General features: G+C 39.5%; 1 protein-coding gene across 3 annotated transcripts; it reads right to left on the bottom strand.

The window, feature by feature from the left end:
• Nucleotides 1-1,149: 1,149 nt before the first annotated feature.
• Nucleotides 1,150-22,662, bottom strand: epb41l4b (erythrocyte membrane protein band 4.1 like 4B). 3 transcript variants are annotated; one of them, XM_030158246.1, is made up of 23 exons: nucleotides 22,341-22,662; nucleotides 19,548-19,652; nucleotides 19,425-19,467; nucleotides 18,815-18,893; nucleotides 18,505-18,549; nucleotides 15,323-15,375; nucleotides 14,552-14,672; nucleotides 13,074-13,161; nucleotides 12,894-12,982; nucleotides 12,716-12,785; nucleotides 11,833-12,002; nucleotides 10,575-10,684; nucleotides 9,735-9,768; nucleotides 9,387-9,420; nucleotides 9,165-9,268; nucleotides 7,842-7,981; nucleotides 6,368-6,489; nucleotides 6,164-6,277; nucleotides 5,184-5,239; nucleotides 4,941-5,093; nucleotides 4,631-4,751; nucleotides 4,386-4,519; nucleotides 1,150-2,264 (listed from the first exon to the last, which is right to left on the bottom strand). In XM_030158246.1, the coding sequence occupies exons 1-23, from the start codon at nucleotides 22,632-22,634 to the stop codon at nucleotides 2,201-2,203; spliced, it is 2,343 nt and encodes a 780-aa protein (XP_030014106.1). In that variant the 5' UTR covers nucleotides 22,635-22,662; the 3' UTR covers nucleotides 1,150-2,200. The 3 variants fall into 3 exon arrangements, with proteins under 3 accessions (XP_030014106.1, XP_030014107.1, XP_030014108.1); XM_030158247.1 differs by having other exon boundaries at nucleotides 5,184-5,236; XM_030158248.1 differs by lacking the exon at nucleotides 4,386-4,519.
• Nucleotides 22,663-23,719: the final 1,057 nt, after the last annotated feature.

Below are 23,719 nucleotides of genomic sequence, written 5' to 3'. Positions count from 1 at the left end.
ACTTCTCTCCTTAACTTTAAGAAATTCATTGGCAGAGTTTATATATGTGTAATATTGTATTTACTGTAAAGTGCAAAGATAGTACTTTTTTTGTGTGAAAGTGCAAAGTGCATCATACAGTGTATTATTCATGTGCAAACATTTGATATTACAACAAAATAACACTTTTTATGTAGGAATTTGTGTATTTTTTTAGACTAGGAATTACAATAAAAGTGATTTAATTGTACTGAAAATGCAAAGCAGGAAAAATATGATGGGTGACAGAAGTCTAGTTTCACTTGCTTGGACATTTTGTTAACGTCCTCGGGAATACAAGCAGATACAGGCACTTGACCATAACTTTATGGACACATTGAAATCAGCTGTTTCATTACTAACAGGAGGCTTATGATACATATTGCAATAAACATTTTTATTTGAGCCTCAGGGTTAATTTTGTTTACATTTTTAGGTTGGTTGGTTTATACTTGATTTTACTCAACATTTATTTCTTTTATTTTTATCATTGTAATTGCTTTAAATGTTTTACCTCTAGATTTCTGAAATATTTGTCACATTCTCACCATAAACAAACCACAAGTTACCTCTCACTTATGAAGAAAACTCATCCTTTAAACTTTGAGGAAACATTGATTTGACACTTGTCATTTTTACAAGTGTTGTGAACATTTTTATCATGATAATATTTTCAAATCAACAGGGATGGAAAGTCCTATTCATTTTTGGTCCAAATAGTGTATATATACTGTATTTATATGGTTTGTATCAGAAGCAGCTGAAAAAAGGACAAGGTTGCGCAATATGTTTACATGTGACTTTGAGCCCTTTTTTGTTGTTTTGGTTTGATGACACTGGTACAAACCTGATTCTATTTATATGCAACACTTTCCCTCACATCTAATGCATGTTGCCTTGAGATTGAAATATGTTGTGCAATGTGGTTCAAAGAAGGGCATAGCAGAGGTGCAATTACAGGTTGACTCACTGTACCTGATAGGTGTGTAGAGGGAGATAAATGAGTAATATCCTTTATAACAACATTCCCTCACAGGGCGGGTGAGGCCCACATACACACTTCACAAACAGGCAGTCAGGGTGAGGCCGATCCACATTCCCATGTCAGAGCAAAGACCAGAGATGCTGCTACAGATCTGTCAAACCGATGATGTGGCCTTTATTAAGATCCGACCAAGGGCAAGAACAACACATACAGCACAGCGGTGGATCACACACCGCCTCAGATGTGGTGATGAAATAAGGGCTGACATAAAGTTTGTGAGCTGCAGACTTGTTTAACCATATCTAATGTGCAAGAATATGGATTCTGAGAGCAGGTTTTAGTTCGACCTGTGAGGAAAACTTAGACTGTATGTAAAAGAAAAGCAGCAAAGTGATCCATGATATGTTTACTGATAAATGTGTTGAGCTGCCGTAAATGCACTGACTGAAGATTTGTCTCCTTCTAGTGGGCGGATTGAGACCGCAGCTGCATAAGTTTCACAAATCACTTCACTTTCAATTCACTCTGATCTGCAAGTTAGGTTTCTTAAAGTCGAAATGCAGCAGATGTCAGGATGGAAATTATTAGAATGAATACAATGAGGAAATGAATATTTACACTGCCTGCTTTGTCAGCAGATTCATTACTAATAATAAGTCCTATTTACATTTGGAACAAGGTGATTTGAAAGTGAACTGACTTGCTCTTAAGCCTTGTGTTTGTAAAGTATGACGATGAAACTCCTCTACAGTTGCATCCCAAACACAGTTTAGGTATCAGCAAGGACACAGTGACGAGCAAATCACACAAAACCTAGAAAAAAAACAAAATGAAACCATAAACATTTAATTCATAACACATATCATGCAGGCAGCACCAGTCACATCTGTAGCTTGTCTGTTGTGTGCGTGTGTGTGTGTGTGTCAGTTAACCAGTGAATCCATTTGATTCAGTCTCATTCATAGTTTGAACAGTTTCAGTTTGATGAATATAAAGAACAATCCTTCTAAAATAACAATTAAGCAAATATAACAACTGCATTTATGCAAATATATATCTATACTGTTGAATGTATAATGCAAATATACAAATGTTGATTGCACAGCTGACGACTTTGGGATCTCTCTTCATTTCTGGTTTAGAGTGTCCGGTCTGCTGCATCTGATGAGGATGCCTCAGGGGTCAAGGGTCACGGTCTCAGAGCTCCGTCATCAGAAGGGCCCTTAGTATCTTCTCTCTGTCGAGCCTAGTTTCCTCTCCGCTGCACACAGACACATAAATGCAAGTCATACCAAGTTTTTAATATACAGAGTGTCTCAAAGAAACATTTCACAAAGAATTAGAGATACAGACAGGGTAAAGAAGCCATCTCAGGTGTTTCCTATATCTGTTTACCTTTAGTAACAGAGGGCTGCATCAAATAAGAACCCAACTCCATTTTGCAAGTCTGCATTGCTAGTGCTACCCAGTTACTGTCTCTGATTTCTCTTATATATGTTTCTTGATTTACAGTATTTGTCACTTCCTGCTAAAGACCAGACTTTGATAATCAGGCATACAAAACAAGACCATTTAATGCAGTGGTTCCCAACCTTTTTTGGCTCGTGACCCCATTTTAACACCACAAACTTCTGGCGACCCCAGACATTCAAAACTGAGACATTTTTTTTTGCTAAAATTAATTCGCTATTGATCATGTAATAGTTTGCTATACTATGTTGCAAATAAACATTAATTTTAGACATCATTTAGTCTATATAATGTATATTATTATGGACGGAGGCAGTAAAGCCAGGTGTAGATTACTGCACAAAGTGAGCATTTGATTTTCCTTGGTCAGGATATGTACAGTCAGTCCAGCTTGGATTTACAAGGCTGACAATTAATACTGAACAAACAAGAACTCAAACTATGAATTATGAAAGAGCTGCAGCATCTGAAACAGACTACAAAGAACATTTGAAAGATAAACAGTACCACAGTGCTTCAGTTTCAGCTTCACAGTTTGTAATGTCTTTTATGGATTGGGATTGTCTCTGTCAACTCACCATATATTTTTTATTAGTAAGTTTTTTTTTTTTGTTTTTTTTTAATCAATTACCAGAAATTTCAGACGACCCCATTTGAATTCCAGGCGACCCTACGTGGGGTCCCGACCCCAAGGTTGAAAAACACTGATTTAACGGAACATTCTTATTTTATCGGGCAGGGACGAATGCAACAAATGATAGCATACCCCATCTAGCCGTTTACCGGCAGTGGTTTGGGAGAATCAGTGCAGGAAGAGGCCCTCAGCTCAGGAGGCTGACCATAAAGGCATTAGCCAAAAATCACCAGCCATGTGCAGTAATAAAATGGATTTGGATGGTTATATCCATGGAATCTCTCACTCTGTAGCCTTCTTGAAGTGCAGCTACTGTACTGTATACAATAAGTATCTGAGAGTGTGCAGTTTGAGGTCTGCAGAATGCTTTGTTGCACATTGCACCTTAAAATTTTAATGAGACTGAAATGTTTTGAAATTCAGGTCCTTAAGTAAAAGTCGAAATACCACGCTCTGAAAATACTCAGCTGGAGGAAAACGTCTATGTTCACAGCCTTTAGTACAAGTATGTAACTGTTAGAAACGTACATTTATAGTATGAAAAGCAGCCATTGTGTAGTTAAGTGGTGTTTTATGGGGCGCCCCAGGGGCTCACTGGGTACAGCACATCCCACAAAGGCCTAAGTCTTATCACAGTGGTCCAGGTCTGATTCTGTCCTGAGGCCTTTGCTGCATGTCATTCCATTACTCTCTCTTCCCTACATTTCCTGTCTCTTTCAACTCACTTTATCAAAAAAAAGGCAAATGGCCCCAAACAAAAGCCTTAAATGGCATTTTAATAACATATAATATTTTTGGATTTATCTTACCTCTGAATGAATATATATATTTGACATTTTACTGCTTTAGATGTTTATGGTTGAGTTGATTTTAACTGTTTTATAAAGTGCTGTATAGTTCAGTCTACACATATGCATCATATTTTATAAGATCACTGTGATTGTAGTGTTGTTATCCTGCAAGAAATATGAATATCTAAAAATGTAACTTTCCCGAAGCTTAGAAAAACAGGTTTGTTTTTAACTTTTCAACAATGTATTTTCTAATCCAAAAAGTTTATTTAATTTTAGACAGCAGATAAATCTCTCAACTCGCACTCCTTCAGTTTATTATAAGCATTAAAAATCAGTAGTGGCAAATGAAAAGTAACTAAAGCTGTTAGTCAAATATAGCAGAGTAAAAAGTATAATATTTGCTTCTGAGATGTAGTGAAGTAGAGGTAAAAGGTAACATGATATGGAAGTACTCTGACATAAGGATGTAGTGGAGTTGTGTTACCTGTCGTTATGTGTAGCGAGGTAAGGGACCAGGTGAGGAATGGAGCTATGGTAGTACGAAGGGGAGAGGTGGGGAGAAGGCAAAGGAGAGGGACAGCATGGGCTACCCACTTCCAGTGTTGGCATGTTTTCCACCTGGAATATACATTTACATTCAGGAGTACACACATACTGTTGAGAGGAGGAGAGTTCAACATCCTGTCAGTTTGTGTTTTTAATGGTTTGAGGTGTGGGAGTGTGTGTTACCTGTGGGTATATGGATGGCTGTACTTGTTTGTCCAATGAGCTGTTGGAGCCTGACTTTCCTGTGCTCTGGGAGGAGATTGCTGCAAGAGCCTCTGGGAGATTATCTTCATCTTCATGATTACTGATGAGCAATAAATTGAAACAGGCTGTATGACTAACATGACCTACAGACTGTTCTGAACAAAATGCCATCTTTCATAGAGCACAGATAGATTTACTTCAAGTACTCTGGAGTATTCATTTCCAGGCCTGCAGTCTCACTCTCATAAACACTCATGTGCTGATGGGACCAAAGGTGACGAGTACTCACAAGCTGAACTGTCTGACCAGTCGTTTTCTGCGGTTCGTGCTCAGATTAGCCTTGGGTTGCAGACTCTCTGCTGTGGAGTTGCGATCTTGTCGGTGTGGCGTCTTTTCTGCAGTTAGACTTGATGCAGCCGAGTCTTGGGACGAACTCTGATACCTGAAAACCAAAATCATCACATGATGAGTGAGTCTTAAATACTAAAGCACACGAACATGTGTAAAACTGTGATCCAGTGAGGACACTCACCTGTCACTGAGGGTCTCATTTGAGTTCTTTATTCGAGGTGTTGTTGGGGTTTCCTTCTTCATTATGGAGAAAAAAAATAAATAATTGGCTTTCACAGTTTTTTTCTGAATGCTGAAGCACCAGGTCTGAAATCATTACCACTTCAAGTCAATGTGCCAAACTGAATGAAGTCACATTTCTAAACCCACAAAGAACATGAGATACAGTCTTTTTTTCTGTTCTTCTTGTGTTTTCTTCTACTTCAAAGTTTTGTTTGAGTAGTGTTAGATCACTTCGATAGTATATTACACTGGATTTACACATCCATACTTTACACATCTGGATACAGGTTTACAGGTTGTCTGTGTTTACAAAACACATGACAAAACTATTGCAAATCACTCTGCCCTGCACAGAGAAAAAAAGCATAACATTATTATTTATATTTTAAGTGTTTATCTGGTACTTCATGTGCTTATTCAAATGATGGTTTCTGCAGACCATATTAAAGGAGAAATAAAGTAATTTATGATGAATTGAATGAATGATGAATTTGACAAGGACTGCTTTTACTTGAGATGCTTCATTCTTCTGCTTTGGTGTAAGCTTTGGTGATTACCACCAAAAATTACTCATCTACTTTTTGATCACATCAAGATTTTCAGAAAAACATTGAATGTTTCAAATTACAATTATTTTTTATTTCATTTCAACTCATTTTTCAGTTATTTTGGAAATTGTGGCAATTTCCCTCGAGTGTTGTTTTCGACTTTGCTTTTTAATGGAAAACTGAAGTGCATTCAGTTTACTGTCAGATAAAACCAAGTGAAGCATCAGACCTTCAGATGCAAAAAGCAGAGTTTGTCAGAGATGAAATTATTAAAATAAATGCATTGAAATCTTTTTTGCTTTGCTTGTAGTTCTACCTCCACCATGTGCAGCTGTTAAATAGACTAAAGTAAACAAGGCAGCATTAGCAGAAGTCAGACTTTGCTTCTCACCCTGAACGCCGCCTCCATCTGGGCCTTGAGGATGTTACATTTGAGGTGGTCAGGCAGCATGGCAGGGGAGGCCGGAGGGTGCAGAGACTTTTCAGACAGCTGCTTCTCCTCTCCCTGCAGACGGACAGAGGGGAAGGTGAGTTTAAGGCTAACGCACCACTGTGCAGAGAGGATTAAACAACAGCATGTGGAAATGAGTCCGACCTTGTTGTCCATGTTGACATGCAGCGACGGCCAGGGTGGAGAATCACTGTCCGACTCCAGGGCTTTGAGCAGAGACTGAGAGATGTCCAACTCATCTGCCGGGCAGGGAGGAGCTCGACGCTCTAATGTATAAAACATTTAATGAGAAACAGGCCACATCTGCTACTACAGACACAGACTGGATGTCCTTGTCCTTCAGTATAGACAGTCTTTGAGTAGTGGGAGGATCTTTTCCTTCTGTTTCAATGTTTTATATTTCTAGATACATCTACTACTACTTTCCTAAAGCAACAATAAAAAGGTCTCCACATATAAAGGGCAAAAAGTGTTGGGATGGTTATTTTTTCCTGTGAAACAAATTACCAGCTGCCCTGTTGAAATACGTAGTTATTTTAATCAGTTAATCAAACTAATGTGTAATAACTTCCTTACATGTCTTTAAATGATTTTAAAGCACAAATAACAATGACAACAATAAATCAGTTTATTCTAAACATACGTCTTTTACCAAAGAGAATATATTCACATGTAACCCCTTCACAATCTCCAGTATTTTGATTAGTGACTCCATTACAATTATATTTCAACATTTGTAATCTCTTTAGATAATGCAACCTGTTTCTCCGCAACACTGATGGCAAAATGGTAGAAATATTTGATTAGAACTGCTGTTTGATTATTCTCATCATGCTGGCTTGTCCTTCTGGACGATATGCATGAATTATCATATTTATAATCAACATTTTTTTATGACTATCTGTGATACAGTTCTGTGTCTGGGGCAGTCTGGAGATTATTCCACACATTCTGTGTTTTCATGTCATATTCAGATCAACTCACAGATTTCAGCAGTGGGTGTAACTAAATAAAAGCCTAACTGTTTTTTTTTGTTTTTTTCTAATCGTGACATAGATGGAACATACTTCCACTTGATTTAGGCAACAACCACTGATCTTTGTGGTTGTTTGATATTTCATACTTTATATACTGCCTTTTATGTCTGACATCTGTATGTGTCTGACTTCTAGCTGAGTGTTCGTTGATTTATTGAAAGCTCTATATTTTAGGATTACAGTTTTTCCACTTTTGTTTGATCACATCAGTTCTGATTGTGTTACCTGCTTCCTGTTCTACAATTTCTTGTAGTTGGTTTGCTCAAATTTATTCTGCATCCTATTTTCTTTCAAGTTTTGTTTCCATCAACTTGCAAAGGCACTGCAGATGAAACTAAATGCGATACATTTGCATTGCTCTGATGTTAATTTATGTACTTAATGTATATGTAAGTGAAGTCGATATCATGAGGGCTGAGTGCATAAATATGCTTAATGATGTGGGAGACATAAAGTTCAATCTGCTGACTAATATACAGCCCTGAAGATGAAAAGAGCATCAGCACTCACACACCTCCAGTCTAGACAGACCACAGATTTCTAGACAAATACTGTTTGGACAGACCTTCCTCAGTACTCACTGTTCTTGTTGTGTGTGTGGCAGAGTGTGTCCTGGCTGTGTGTGTGGCGGCGGTGATGGCGGTGGACCTTTCCAGAATATGACGTCTCATTCTCTTCTATGCTGAATTGATGGTCTGAGGTAGGACCGCTCAGGGGGAAACTGAAGACGACACGTGCAATCAAAATGGACAAAATGCCACTCAGGTTGCAATGGCCCAAATACAAGATCATTTTCCAAAACTTCATATTCATCAACCAAATAAGGATACAACAGTTTAAAGTTAGCTTGAAAAAACACAATACTCAAGTCCAAATATTTGTCTTTTTTGCTATGTCACACATTTTATTAAGAAGCATTAATGTAACAGAAGTAAACAATAAAGACTAGCTACAAATGTAAACAGATTAACCAGATCCTTAACCTGATACAACATGAAGTTTACAATAAAACCTCACTTTGGAAGTGCAACACCAGCTATTTAGGATTCTACTGAACTACATCCTACTGTATATTTAAAGCAGCTTGATCCCTAAACCAGCATACAAGCAGGACTGTACCCCTTTTCACCCCTTTAAGGTTAAGCACGATCTTCACTTTATTTCACTCTAATTAAAGAGATAAAGATAATTTAGCTTTGAAAGCCACACAGAGGCACAAAAGCATGAAGATGAATCTGATTTCACAGATTTTAGAACCAGCAGGGACTGTAATTACAAAATCTCCACATGCAAACAAAGGCACAGAGTGATTAAAGCTTTTTAAGGAACTTTTAGTCCATATGTGAAGGTCACTTTTGTCACTTTAGGGATATTTAATAAGGTGGACATGGAAAAACAAGAGTAGAGATGACGGTGATGAGTGATGACGTTGAGGAAGGCAGGTTTTTTTCTGTTGAATCCCTTTGCAGAGCTTCTCTCTTTGGGTCAGTTAAAGTCTCAGAGTTAAAAGTCTGGGTTTAAAACAGCGGTTAAAGCGCTGTCATGTGTTTATCCTTGTAAACCACACTGAAGGATCCTGGGAGGGTGCTGCTGGTTCGCTGTGGGACGGGAGGATGACTGGACACGGGACTCGAAGCCTCTGATGATGGTCTGAACATGGATGGAGGTTCACAAATGTGGACATAAATAAGACAGACATATGGGGTTTATGAGTGATAGGAAGCATGAGGAAAACAGATGAGGTGTATGATAAAAAAATTAAATAAAAAGATGAGTGGCTGTGTCTAAAAGTAGAAACTTGCCCTCCGGTCCATTTCAGATCAAGGACCCCTAAAACACGTATCATCCAGAATCCCAGAATCCTCGGTGCTATAAATGCTGCTATCACCCGTTTGCGGTCTTACCTATGTGGCGCCGTGTGTCTGGAGGGCTGCAGGTAAACTGGAGGCGTGAGCGCAGGGTGGGGCGGGTGCCATGGCTCGTGACCAATGGGAATGTTGTGCTGGTACTAGAGGGGAGGAGAGGATTGAAGAGACGCTGAAATTAAATGTTGTCACAAGGGGCGAAGCCAGATCAGTGGCTGCTGCATGTATGTGTACAAAAGTAGGTTATCTGAGGTCACTCACTGGATGTAGGCTGGGATCAGGGCTGGCATGAGAGCTGGAAAAGGAATGAAATTACAAAATATAAGGAGCAGATTTGTCTAAAAAAAATAATTACAAAGCAGAAACTGTTTGGTATATATTATGTTGCTGCTTGTATTTTGTTTTTTTTCCCTCATAAATAAAGAACATGAAAAACCTTAAATTGAGACATTTTGATTCCTCCTCTGTTACACGAGTTATTTTAGCATTAGAGTTAGGATTAGGCCAGCCGTTATGAGGATTAAGGTCAAGGTTGTGATGTAAGGAATGAACGTAATAAAAGGAAATTCTGCACAAATACAACCATGTTTGTTTTTATGGTTTATTTACCTGATATGAGGTGGCTTGGCAGGAGAAATGGCCACTAAGACAGAAAAGAGAAAAAGAGTGTGAACAAAAAGCAGGACTGAATGTACTGCTTGGGAAATAATTTGTATTTTAATTTGTATTTGTTTGTAGAAATTCACTCTAACAACCCTTCAATGTGACCTTTTCAAATTCTTTTCTTGGACATCAGATATTCTCAACTAATATGTTTGAGATTTTTTTTTTTTTTTATACAACTTATTTCCTGCTTAAATGTGTAAAGTAAATAATGCATGTGTCTTTTTGCCTCACATTTGCACACAAGACAAATTGAACAGGTTTACAAGTCAAATTCAAGGCAAATGTTGACTTTTCGAAACATTTTCACAGGGGTTAAATAATTATTTTCAGTGTTGTATGTTTGATTTTGTCTTTCTATCTCATCTCTAGTTGTTTTCAAGTAATATTTAATTCCAGTCAGTAACACAAAACAAAACTGGACACAAATTGTAGAACTGTGATGCTTAAGTATTCATGTTTTTTATTCAAGGACTGACTGACTGACTGGCTGTTCTGAATGCAATAAATAAAAAGCACCTGCAGGTTAGCATTGATTGATAGTTACAGAGTAAATATAGACTGCAGGCCTTTAAAGCTACAGTAACAAAGAATATTTTCACTGACAAAAAGAAAAAATGCAACACTTGGATTTCTTCATTTTAGATAAAAGCTCATTTGAGGCTGGTGGGTTTCCTTGAAGGCACTGAATTATAATATTGTAAACAACATATTCAGCATTCAGCGATAAGGTGCTGTACAAACCAGTTATCGTGCGTTTCATATGTGTGTGCTGATAAGCCTCACCTTTGCCCAGTGACTGACTGCGGGAGGGGTATCGTTTGCTTGGTCTCCTCTCAAAAGTGCTGGCTCTCCTCAGTCTGCCTCCATGAGTCGCCTGATACTCTGTTTTACCACTGAGACACATAAAAGACAACACAGAGCCAAATAAACATGTATAAACGCACAAAACAATCAAGACAGAAAAGATTGTTTTGGCTTAAAACCCAAAAAATTGTGTTCTAATTTTCTCTCAGGTTTCCTATGAGTATGAGATTATGTTTTTTTCAGTGCTCGTTCTAGAACAACCTATTGAAAAACAACAATTTGGTATTTTACTGGCATTTCTTTTTATTTTAAATCATTTTCTTCCTGCTGCTTTGAATTTATTGCCTGTATATTCACTCTTATTTATAGGTTACCTTCTTCATTTCACTTCAGTCATTTCCTTTCATTCTGCTTCTATATCCTCCTGAGACCCAGGAAGTATACGTTTTGGCTTTTTTACATTAAATAATTGTCTTGATTGGAAAGAGTATAGTACAAATGTTTTTTCACATAGTTTTTTTTATGGAATGTCCTTTGCACTGGACAATGCTGTTATTTTAAGTTAAGGCTGTGAAGCTCTTGTCCCAAAAATGCACTGCTGGGTCTCAGGAGGATATAAAACACTATGAATTCTTGTATTACAAAAGCACTGTATATAAAAAAACGCTTACTATGATGCAAAAAATTCTCCTAAATGATTAAGAATATCTCACTTTTTTGCTGTTAACATTCTTTCTAAAGCATGCTCAAATGTTCAGTCATCAATATTATGAACGAATAGGCTGCAGCTACAAATGTCAAGACACAACAATGCTGTATTATTGCTTTATGTGACATTACACAGTTCAGATGTTCCCGTTTCTACTTCCACCTCCTCTGACTTTAGTTTGTGCTTTAACTCCATTGTAAAACTTCACACTCCTTAGTTTTTGCTGATCCAAAAAAGGCCAGGAAGTGGCCTTCGAGTGTGAGAATTTACTGTGACCATCCTTGATTATACTCTGACGAGAAATCAAACAATATGATGGGGATATCTGTGTCGCCATAGGAACAGCTCCATGTAACCATAGATACACTGTAACCATAGATACACAGGCTCTGCTTTATGTTACACACCATCTCCAATATGCTGGTAGTAGCCACAACTTCCTGAGAGCACATACATACAGTTTCATTAATATACGGTTTCATTATTCCGTGCAGCCGGTGATGAGCTGAGTCAGTGTTGACGCTCTACCTGAACCTGAAGCGGGACCCGAGTCGTGTGAAGTCACTGCGGTTGGTCTTTCCCGTGGTCGGTTGGCGTAGCCGGAAGAAGGCGTGGCTCTCCACAGCACACTTCCACAGGTGTTTACAACTTTTGGCGCTGGCCAACTGGAACATAAACGTATGTTCCTGCTCTCGGCCCTTTGAAGTAACAGAAATACTGTTGGCCATGTTGTCTCTATTTCACTTTAATTACTCCCTCAGTTTACTGTTCTTATCCCCTTTGTCTTGTGTTGTTTGCACAACTACAGAGCTCAAGGCCTCTACTTCCACATATTCACAGTAATAACAGCCCTACTATGAAGAAGAAACAGTATTATGCACTTAAGTCTGCCACTGTGGTATACACATTTGGCTTGGATAGATTCCTTAAACTAAAACAGAATCCTCTCCTCAGACAAAAATTTAAATAAGCAAAAATTTCCAAATTTAAGCAAAGATGGTATTTATTATCATTTCAATTTTATGAATGAGAAGGTTTCTTTTTTTCTCTTTCTTTTTGTGTGTATCATTATTTTATGCTTCCTTGAATTTTCATTTCTATATTATGTTGTGCAAAGAAGTCACTTAGTAGCAATCAGGAAGCTTGTATCATTCCATATTCAAAATAAATCAATTAAAAAAAAAGGTGTCTCATTGTTAAAATAAAGAAAACAATATTATGCAAACTACTGTTTTAGCTTGGTACTGTTTGTCTTCAATATCTTGATGTTCTTGCAGAGAGATTATAGACTAGATTTACCGACTCACATGCTTACTGATTAAGACTTGTTTCCAAGAAACAAGACTCTTTAACTTTTTTTTTGTAGTGTTCCAAGATTATGCCGTGTCTGAATGAATGAAATAGGACCCACCTGATCATCATCCTCCACCACGACCAATGTGAGTCGACTCTTTTTGAAGTCCAGTCGAGTGATCTTGGGCCTAGATATAGACACAAAGAAAAACACGTCACATCAGTCCCTTTTGCATAGGTTTAAAGAATGGTTTTTCATAGAGCAGGGTGATTCAAGGTGAGTTTGATGTTCTTACCAAAAAAAGAGACCAATTTTGTTGGCACCCTCAAATACCAGGATGCCAGTCGGAGTGAGACCCAGTGCATATTCTCCTCCATCTCTGCCCTGAAGATACACAAATATCAGTTCCCAAAATTACACACACATAATGCAGTAAAACATATGGGTTGTAATAATAATGATAAAACACACATACCTTGACAAAGTGCATATCTACTCCATAAAGCTCCAACCACTTGCATTTGTTGAGGAACGAGATCTCTGCTTGAGATGGACTCTTTCCCCTGTGCGTATAAAAAAAAGACACCATGGTGAACTTTGTAAAAATGAAAAGTATCAGCATTAGTGGAACACATATTCAGATCCAACAAAGTAACAGGAAGAGACTGATTTACAAGTAGAAGTCCTGCATCAGAAAAGTATGCAAACATTATCAACAGGTTAATGTACTTTAAGTATTGAAGTAATGTCATTACATTATTAACAGTGATGTGTCTGTATTGTGGCAGCTTGTTATTGTTGTAGCTGCTGGAGGGGGAGCTGATCTGAACCACTTTATGTCCAGTTTTCTGTACATTATATTCTGCATTCTATTATTAAAGGGAAGCTTGTTTTCATAACATTTTACATTTACTGTCATACAGATACTTAGCATTATTAGATTGTTTTAAACAATATTTCAAACAATAACAGCAACATTCTACCTCTTGTCTCTTATCACATAAATCTATTTTGAGATTCAGTTTTTCTCTAATCTTTGATATTCTGTGAGATATTGGATATTTTGGAAATTCACTGAAATGAAACCATGTGAGATGTTTAGAGAGAAAATTTGCAGTTTGGTGGAAACGCTACTTTTTGTAAGGTGTCAAAAAGGTTGAAAGCCACTGTTCTAATCTTTGCTAAGACATACTTTGTTAAGGTACTCATAATATAAATATTAATTTGAAAGTTCTAGTAATAAAACTGTCAAACAAATGTAGAAGAAAGTGTACTATTTCCCTCTGAGGTGTGGTGGAAAAGAGGTGTGCTGTAGCAAAAAATGGCTGAACTACACACAAGAAAGTGCTTGAGTAAATATTCGTAGTTACATCCCTCCGTTGACTTTCAGTGAAGGCACTTGTTGCATGAGCTGCTCTGGTTATTGTTGTTAACTCTGAGGGACAGTGAGTAACCTTGTGGCTGACTCAGTCTTTGTGTGTCTCAGTCCGCCTGGTGAAGCGCAGCATATGTGTATGTAATCTAATCTGAGAGGGGAGCAATGAGACGGCGACTGGGTTAAATACTGCCTGGAATCAATCAGGACCCTTCAGAGATTAATCCCTTAATCCTTCACACAGACCAGTGAGAGCGAGGCCGAGGCGGAGGACAGTGAAATTTAGACGACCCCGTCAGTGGAAATGTTGGCGCTGACAGGCAACAGCAGAATGACTTCCTTTCCTGCTCTGCTCTCTGCTCAGAGTTTTGACCCAGTTGTTTCATCCAACAAAAAAAAAAGCCTGGGTTAAAACTCCAGCCCCTGGAAACACTCCAGTGACTTTTACACAGCAAAAATATTATGGCAGCCAATGCAGATCCCTGAGGGCAAAACCATCATGTTCCTAAGAAGAGCCTGCTCAGGTTAAGTGTAGGCGTCTCAGGTGAAACTGACGGATCAATAACCTTTACACTCACCTGAGCTCCAACCACCTGCTAAAGATATCCGCCTCCATGGCCTCGCTTTGTTTGGGAGTGAAACGAAACTCTGACACCAGCACTGGGGAGTGCTCCAAGGGGTCGCAGTCTCCAAGCTCACCTGGATATGGATAGACAAAAAATACATTAAGAAAACTAAAATCTTTTAAAATACTAATGCACATGAGGAGGGTGGTGAGGGAGAAGGAGCTGTGAACATGCTGCTGACACAGTGGAAATGTTAAGAGGGTATTGACTTTTTTCAACTTGGAAAAAGCAACACATGCAAGTATGTACAAACTCCTGCACCGCAGTGTGTAAACACAAAGCTGCAGCCTATGCATTTCAGACAAGAAAAGCAAACCCAATATCTATCTGTTTTTTATCAAATAATACACCTGTAAAACTTTTTTATACAGCAAAGGACTTCTAGAAAAGTTTTCAACAGGTCCACGTCTACTTTTTGTTTCACTTTTGGGACAAATCTTGTGACATTGTGGTGAATTACTGCATTACATTCCATCATCTCATTCTCCAATCTTGGATCAAAGTAAAAAGCCTCGCATTACAGTATTGTCTGCCAAGACAAATAACTATTTAAAGAAATAGCATGCCTGCAAATTGACACAACAACTCATAACAGCCAGTGGATATCCAAAGAAAATCCATCTACAAGCTTGAAGTATGTTCTGGAAAATATTACATTAAAGTGATGGCAAAAAGATGCAAAGAATTATACAAATACATGAAAAAGTAAATGTAAATACTTACTCTGTAAACAATATGCCCCCAGCTCTACTGAGACATCATATGGACATTTTAATCTGAGGACAGAAAACATTGTTGTTGAGTTATTTTCAGTGCATTTACACTCAGTCAACAAAACACACAGTGATGTGCATTGAGTGACAGGTTATCACGTGTTGGAGAGAAATAAGTGTCTGAATGGCCTAGACTCTGTGTGTGTCAAGGAGGAGAGGAGCAACCCTTTTCTAAAATAAGCAGCCCTCTGCTGCTCCTGATCTTGAGCTTCATAATAGAGCTGGACTCAGGGGACCCGTGGCCCAGATAGAGCCAGGACGAAGAAGAGGCCTAACGCACCGTCTAAGTGTTTGTGTATGGACGCTTGAGTTCATGTGGCTCCTCACTGTACAGAAGTCCCCAAAAAAACAGCTAAAACAGCTGACCTGCATGCATGCTCGCATAGAGGACTGTGTGTATCCCAAGTTTAGTGCTATCTGTGAAACCTAGAAGTTCTCATAAACATGAGAGGGTTTCCAGAAAATTACAAATTCATAAAAGACACATTTACACAATAATTCAAGGTTGTAGTGCATAAATGAACAAAAATTGTGTATGAAGATATGGATTTTCTTTCCAATTAATCCTTTTTAGCATCAGTGCACTTCCACATACACACCAATATTTCTTTTCAGAATGATACATCTCTACTTATTGGTAAGGTTTCATGTTAACAATGATATTCTAAAAAAAAAAAAAAATCAGAGCAAGCACCCTCATCACACACTTTATTAATAATGACAAATGTTCCTTGAGGATTAGGTTGTTTTTTCATTTTCTGTGCTTATCTCCACTCAAAGTTGAAGGTTAAATTTCAGTTTTCTGTCTTTCCTTGTGTTCATTACTTCCATCACAGAGTTTTTGTTAAGGTACACTCTGTAGACGAGGAAATCTTGGTGATGAGTTTGAATGTAGTTATTTTAAGTTGCAAAGACAGAAATATCTGCCTGTTTGTGTCAGACTGACACCAAATGTACTGCATATAAGATGGAGACATTATACAACTATAAAGACATTCCCATGCAGCATAAGCTCCAAAGTTTTGTAAAGAAATTGTACCTGCATTTGCTATAATCTATTTCTGCCTGTGTGAATATGATGATGTGTTTACCTCCAGTTTTGCTTGCATATGTTGTCTTTTTTGTCCAAAGAGATGACTAATGAAAATAAACCTGAAAACTAAAAAGTCTGCATTGGTTTGTCTGTCAGCAGGATTATGCAAACATTTCAGGACAGATTTTGGTAAAACATGGTGAAACAGCCAAGGACAATGACCCATGAAAGGGGGAGGAGCCTATATTTTTTATTGTTTCATGTAGGGTTACTTAATAGTTGCACTGCAACTCACAATTAAACTGTAACATTAAACTCTTAATTTTAGTCAAGACTGTTTTTAGCTTTTGTTTTAACTGTGTCTTATTCCTATTTAATTTCCGTCTTTATTTTTATGTTTTCTGCACTTTCCATTTGTTTAATGTTTTATTCTCTATAATTATAATGTAATTTTATGCCTTTGTAAAGCACTTTGAATTGCCTTGTGTAGGAATGGTGCTATATAAATAAATTTGTCTTGCCTTGCCCTCCTCTCTAGCTGCCCTGTAGATACAACTTTATCATTAATCTTAACTAAGTTAGTTATATGTGCTGTTTCAAACATTTAGAAAGCCATTGTTATTAACTATAATCACCACCCTTTTACTCCTGTGCTTATGTGGAGTCTGTTGTGTGGGGAGCTAATCTGATCGTCTTAAAGGTAACGGTAGTTAATGTTTGCAGTGTTACCTCTGTAGAGGAGCATCAGCAAACATAAATGTCAACATGACTCTGCTACACTGAAATCAGTCAAGAGGCTGGTATGGGCAAATGAGAAAGCTGGGAAACGTCTCACAATTGTATATTGTATGTTGCTGCTGTTAACTGTGAAATTTCCCCAGGGTGGGATAAATAAAGTCTTATCTTATCTTATCTTATCTTATCTTATCTTATCTTATCTTATCTTATCTTATCTTATCTTATCTTATTTCAATACATATAGATTTCTTTATATTCTTCCCATAGAACCTTTAACTAGTTATGATAGGTTAAAATTAAAATATGTAATATTTAATAGCATCTACTGGTGAAATTGCAACCCACTGAATATCCCCTAAGGTCATCATTAAGAGGATATTAACTCTGGTCCACACTCAGACATTGTATATGACTGTAATGCATCTTAACACTAAATACCAAATGACAAGAAACAGAAAAAAGAAGAAATATTTAATCTGTTCTAAGTTATTGTAAAAACAAAATGGCAGCACAACATAGTGGATACTCCATCAACTCTAATATTTAGGTGATTATAGACTGATGAAAACATAATTCTAATATTATATTCCATTTCTGCAATTAGATTCTCCTAAATCTTACACACTAGACCTTTATGAGTCGGATTGATATACTGTCAATTCTTCCATTCATTAATTAAAACCATCCTGTGCTGTTTGTTGAGGGTTTTTCAATCCCCCTTGTTTTTATCCATTTACTGTCATGCCTTATCCTTCCACTGATCCTCCTATTCACACCTATTCACCGTCTCATCTCTCCTTTAATCCTTTCTCCTACTCAATCCTGTCCATAGCTCTTCCACCTCCGGGTTTCTCCAGGTCTCTTTGGGATCGTAATAGGCTCAGGTGACACAGAGCCTCAGACTGGTCACCCACACTCAGTCTGCTTTTTCACAGACTCCATTACATCCGTCCTTGACTACTCTCAGCTCACAAGCACCAACATTCATCCTGTTTTTCACATCTATCCATTCATGCTCAGTGTCCATTCCTTCTCCCACATAAATAAACCTTTAGTCATGAGCTGTTGTGGAGTGGCTATTGATGATGAAAGGTATACAAGGTCTATCTTTGTAGGAAATTGTTGCAAAAGTCTTGTTTTCTGTGTAGTTTCTTTGTATTTGTAGATGTAAGTGTGCTTTTTTGTATGTAAATGTGTCTGGCAAATGAGAGAGTGAAAGACACGCAAAAACCTGGACAAGTTGCCATTATCACATTTAAATGTGTTCATGCTTTATAATGCAGATAATGTGTTTGTATTTGTCTATATGAGGGCTGTGTTTTTCGCGTTGTGTGTGCATTAAATTCAACAAAGGAACTTACTTGCCAGACAGGATGTCTTGTCGAAGCTGCAACACAAACAGATACCTGTTGCAGAGAAACAAAAGAAAGACAGAGTGATGAAAGCTGAAAGAGAACATAAATCAATTGATGTATCACACGCCTTTCCTCATCTCCGACAGATAATTTGTTTTAAGAAGTCTCTGTCCATTTGGCCTTGATTTGGATCTGCTCACAGCAGCAAAGTAATTAGGCCCACATCCCCTTTGGACCTGTACACCGGGCTCCAGAGAAAACCAAACGTGCATGTGTGTGCAGTACAGTACGCATGTCTGACGGGGAGATTTTTTACCTTGTAAACTCCTCACGCAGGTTATTTGGCTCTGAAGAGTAAAATTTGACTCTGAAGAACAGTCTGTAAGGTGGACCATCTAAATGAAAAAATGAAGACAGAAGAATAAGTGTGAATAAAGTAAGTCAAAGCCTCCTAAAGTGTATTTTTTCACTTTTATCTGCTCATTCAACTCTATCCTGCTCATCCAGTCTATTTGTCACTGTCAGCATGGCCGCAAATTATAATTCACACTCATTTCTCAGTACTTACTGAACTATTTCTTCCCGTTCCCACTTCAGCACTAATCAAACTTTCATTTATTTCTCATTTCTTAAACAACCAGTGAAGAGAGGACAAGTGGACAAGTAATCAACATCTGTCTCTCTCTCCTCTTTTCCAGTCCCCCCCGCCCCCCCCTTGGGCCTTTCACCCTCCTGCTACTGACTGAAGAGCAAACAAGGGTTCGGCTCCTGATGCACATGCTAATCACCATGTCAACATCTGATAATGGGCCACCTGCTCCCCACTTACCTGCTGCCACATGTACATACAGGACAATGCACATTTCTCTGCACTCAAAGGCATAATTAGAAAAAAAAAAAAAAAAAACAGTCTGAGCTAAACTTACCTCGGATCTGTTTTTTTATTAGCTTGGACATATCCAGCCAGTGCTAAGAGGGAAAAGAATGAGCAGGTGAGACAGAGTATTGTCAGCTTTTGGTCCACAATGATTAAGAGTTTGTGTACTCACTGAAACCTGGTCTGTGTCCATGTACTGCAAACCAAAGTAGTCTGTCTCCACCAGATCAATGTGGTACATGATTTGGTCAAAGAGGTCCTGGCCTTTGCACTTACTCTAGAACAGAAAGAAAGTCAGTTATTTTCATCTCAGGTAACAATTTAGATTTTTTGTTACACTGACAATACAATGACAATAAAGTTTATTCATACACTGAAGCGACGCTCATCTTCTCTAGAGGAACCTCACAACTATGTGACCTTGGTATTTTTTTAAAGGTGTGAAGGTAAATTAGACCCCTGGTGTCCTTATCAGGAGTCAAATGACTTGTAGTGAGTGTGAAAGTGTACTGCATCTGGGTCAAAATGAGAAGGACAAGACCCACGGGAAAGAACACAAGTCAGTGCACTTAAGTACAACTATGGTACATGTATTCAGCATTTGGGGGGGGGGCTGTACATGTAGGCCAGTTTAACCCTTATTCTCACCACATTTGGCAGTATTTTGTTGTTAGTTTTAGTATAGTTAACTGCTGAAACCATACATCTGGGGCCATAAAAGCAAAGGATTGATGTTTTTCTATTTTTATTTTACCATTCCTTCTTTACTTTTTCATCCATTCTGTAATACAGCCACCTATGGGGGACCACCACTCACTCGACCTTGACGGTAAAGACTGATTTAGTTGTTAAGGTTGTAAAAGTCATGTGCGGTGCATGTTAAATACATTTCATTGATAGCTGTAGTCTGTAGTCGCAATATTCACAAATAGTCATGAATTCAATCTAATAGTATTTTTGCTGGCATTTGACTTTGTTGTATTACATTTTGTTAGAATGTCATATTTTAAAAAGCAGTTTTTCCCAGAATTTTGTTGTTTTAATCGACTAAATTACACTTTTGTTGTAGTTCAACTACTTACAGAGTGAAATAGTTCTTATTTGGCAAAGCTGCACTATAAAAGTTGTTTCCCTCAGCGATGGTTGCATTACATCAGAAAATTCAGGCTTAACAGTTTATGGACAGATACACCTCATTGCCCCGTATGAAGACCTAATCCAATTCTGCCCCTAATAAAACACAGTGGGAGTGTGGAAAGATGACAGCATTGTACTTTGGATCCTGATAACCAGTCCAAACATCCTGGTGAGTGTATAAATATGTGAGGAAATCAGTGGTATTAAGGGATTGGGGACAGAAAAAAAAAAAAAAAAAATCAGCAGAATGCTCTTGCTCATTCTGTAACACATACTGTGGAGAGGCTGATTGAAACTGTAGCTCTGTCACAGGGTGCACATGCACAATAAGGCCAAATTTGCTTAGGAGACCCACACAGTTAAAATGAAGGAATATTTCATTGCTCCTGTTCCACATTGTATTTTTGAATGGAGCCTGAAGTGACAGACTAATAAGCTTTAATGGGCGACTTCAGCTCTTTTCAGTGAACCTGTCTCAGTGCCTGTAGGAAAACAAGAGGACATGAACAAACTTGTTCCAACACACCTGTGACTAAGCTGCCAGCCTGACAAGTCATGTGTCATTCTGCATTGTTTGTTGGACCTGTAATACGTCCACTACGAGCAGTGGTTTTGAGTTATTGTTCTAATCTCCCTGTATGACAAGAGAAAGCCTTTCCACCTGATGCTCCACTATAAGAGCCAAGCATTTGCAGGCACAACAGCTTTGGTGACACATGCAACCTTCAAAATCAAAACATCTTACAAGAAACCACTTACGCACACATGCCCACACACTGGCTCATCATCCCACCTACCCCTCACACACTTGTAGCACTCGTCTGTGACACAGAGTCCCCACAGCAGTTAATCAGATCAGGGAATCAGGGAGTAGATAAAGACAAAGAAAGACGGATGGAGGATAGGAGGAAAAATATGGAGGAGAAGGAGGTGGAGGCAAAAAGGATGAAGTGGCAGAGTGTGAAAGAGTAAGATGATGAGCAAGGGAGCAGGCCACAGAGGGAGTGTAAAAGAAGATTATGAGGGAGGATGGCATATGGAGGAAGCCGGGAGGAGAGAGGAGCAGATAGCCTCTGCAAAATCAGATAGAGGCAAATAGACTGAAGGAAGAGGGAGATGTTGTAAAAGAGCAAATAGGATGATGCAGCTTCAGGGCTATCTTGGTTAGATTTCTCTGCAGTCAAAATGGGGAAGTAATGTGATGAATTGGCTGATCATAACACCATCTGCACCTCTTACAGGAAGACAACACACTCACGTACACACCATACTATGTGGGCCACTATGACCCTGAAGGCACACGAACTTTGGAAAAGGTAACTTCACCAAACACACAGGGAATGTGAACAATTATTAACAGGACTGATTACTGTGGGCCAAAAAAAGCTGATGTCTGTAACTTCCCATTTTCCAAAACATATTAAGTTAACAGGGAAGGGCGAGTGCAAATCCTCACAATGAAGTAAAATACTTTCTTAAGTTTCTATCAATCCACAATTTGAGCAAATTCATATGAGAAAGTCTCATTCTGAAAACACTGGCTTCATTTTCTGAAAGCTTCTGTTACATCTACAGCAAAAAAGTGCTAAAGCTTGTGTTTTTCTTTTAAAGTAAAGTGAGAACAACCTTGCATATTTGAGAAATTATAGGAAGCTGGATTTCAGTGGACCTCTCCAACCACCACAGTGTCCCCAAGGGAGGACACGGGCCACATTTTAATATCACCTAGTCCTGCGCCATGGGGTTGTCCTCTGTTTACACACTCATCCGGGCAGAGTAAACCCACGGAGCCCCTGTCAACACACCGGACATCCTTCAGCGCACTCACAGGCAAATCCACATTGACATCGGATCCGTCCAGAAGGAGGACGCGACAGGTGATGGTGGTCCTGGCCGTCCCCGCAGCCGGGATGTGGACCGACGCGCCCGCTGTCACCACGGCCGGAGCGTGGACGACCTGCTGCTGGTGAGCCAGGAGCAGGGGGTTCCCGGTCACCCCTCCACCCCCACCTCCTCCACCCCCTCCTCCTCCTCCTCCTTTCCCGTCCCGTTCGTCCCTCTCTCTGGTCTGGAAGCGGCTCCGGGAGCGGCGGCTGAACGTCCGGCGCAGAAAGCCCATCATCTTCCTGACCCACAAGGAGAGAAGGTCCCGAAGAGAACAGTCCCCAACCACAGCACCGGTCCCGGTCCCGGTCCCGGTCCTGGTCCTGATGCTTCCTCCTTCTCCTCCTCGTCCTCCCCGGGGCGAGGAGTCACTCAGCAGGCGCGGAGGAGACTTCAGGGCTGCCGGTCCGTCCTCAGGCTGCGCGTCGGCGGCAGCGGGGGGACTCCAGCCGCATACTAATGAAACTAACACGGATCCAGCACCGAGGAGCCAACCAGTTGATTTCCACCCATTAAGGAGTGGGGACTCACGCGGAAATGCCCCCTCCTCCTGCTCCTCTTCCTCCTGCTCCTCCTCCTCCTCAGCCCGTCCTGTCCGCTCCTCTGCACCTGCCCTCCCGCTCCGCTCGCTGTTGCGCACCGACTCTAAACCCCACGGACAAACCCCGTCCCCACGCTCCGCAGTGGGAACCCCTGAGTCACACGGGCCGGGTGGGGAGGTCGCCGGGGCAGGGGGAGTCTACTTAATCACCTCTGGACCGGACCCGGCGCTCGGTTCTCATTCCCACCGGCGAACCGAAACTAGTCTACCTCTCAGGTAAAAGTCAACCAGAGAAACTGGACAAACAGCCCGATCTGCGCCTGCGCCAAACACAGCGCAGAACAAACTTCTTTTCCTCCAGACTGACCGACCCATCAGCACCGGTGAACCAGCGCCATCTGTCTGTCACGGCTCCGCTTGACCGGGGAATAGTTCACATCATTAAAGGTTCCCATTGCATGACAACCGGCTCCCCCAGGGTGTCATCAGACTTTCTAAAGCCTCCTCCACGGACACCGTAGATCAGTCACAGATTATATATACAAAGTGGTCTAATTCAACATACGGCTCGCGGGCCAAAACCGGCCCACCAAAGGGTCCACACCGGACAGTGAAGGGTAAAAATTACTCTGAATATATTAACGGGCAAAGGTGTCGGACCTGCTTTAGTTCAGTGGTGATCTACAGAACAATAATGGCATCATAACCTTTAAATAATGACAACTTCAATTTTTTTTTTATTGGTTTAATGTGGAAAAAAGTAAAATAGCATTATGGAAATA

The sequence above is a fragment of the Sphaeramia orbicularis genome, chromosome 16 (assembly GCF_902148855.1).
Source record: "Sphaeramia orbicularis chromosome 16, fSphaOr1.1, whole genome shotgun sequence".
Taxonomy (NCBI): Eukaryota; Metazoa; Chordata; class Actinopteri; order Kurtiformes; family Apogonidae; genus Sphaeramia; species Sphaeramia orbicularis.
This window is presented reverse-complemented; position numbering and strand designations above follow the sequence as displayed.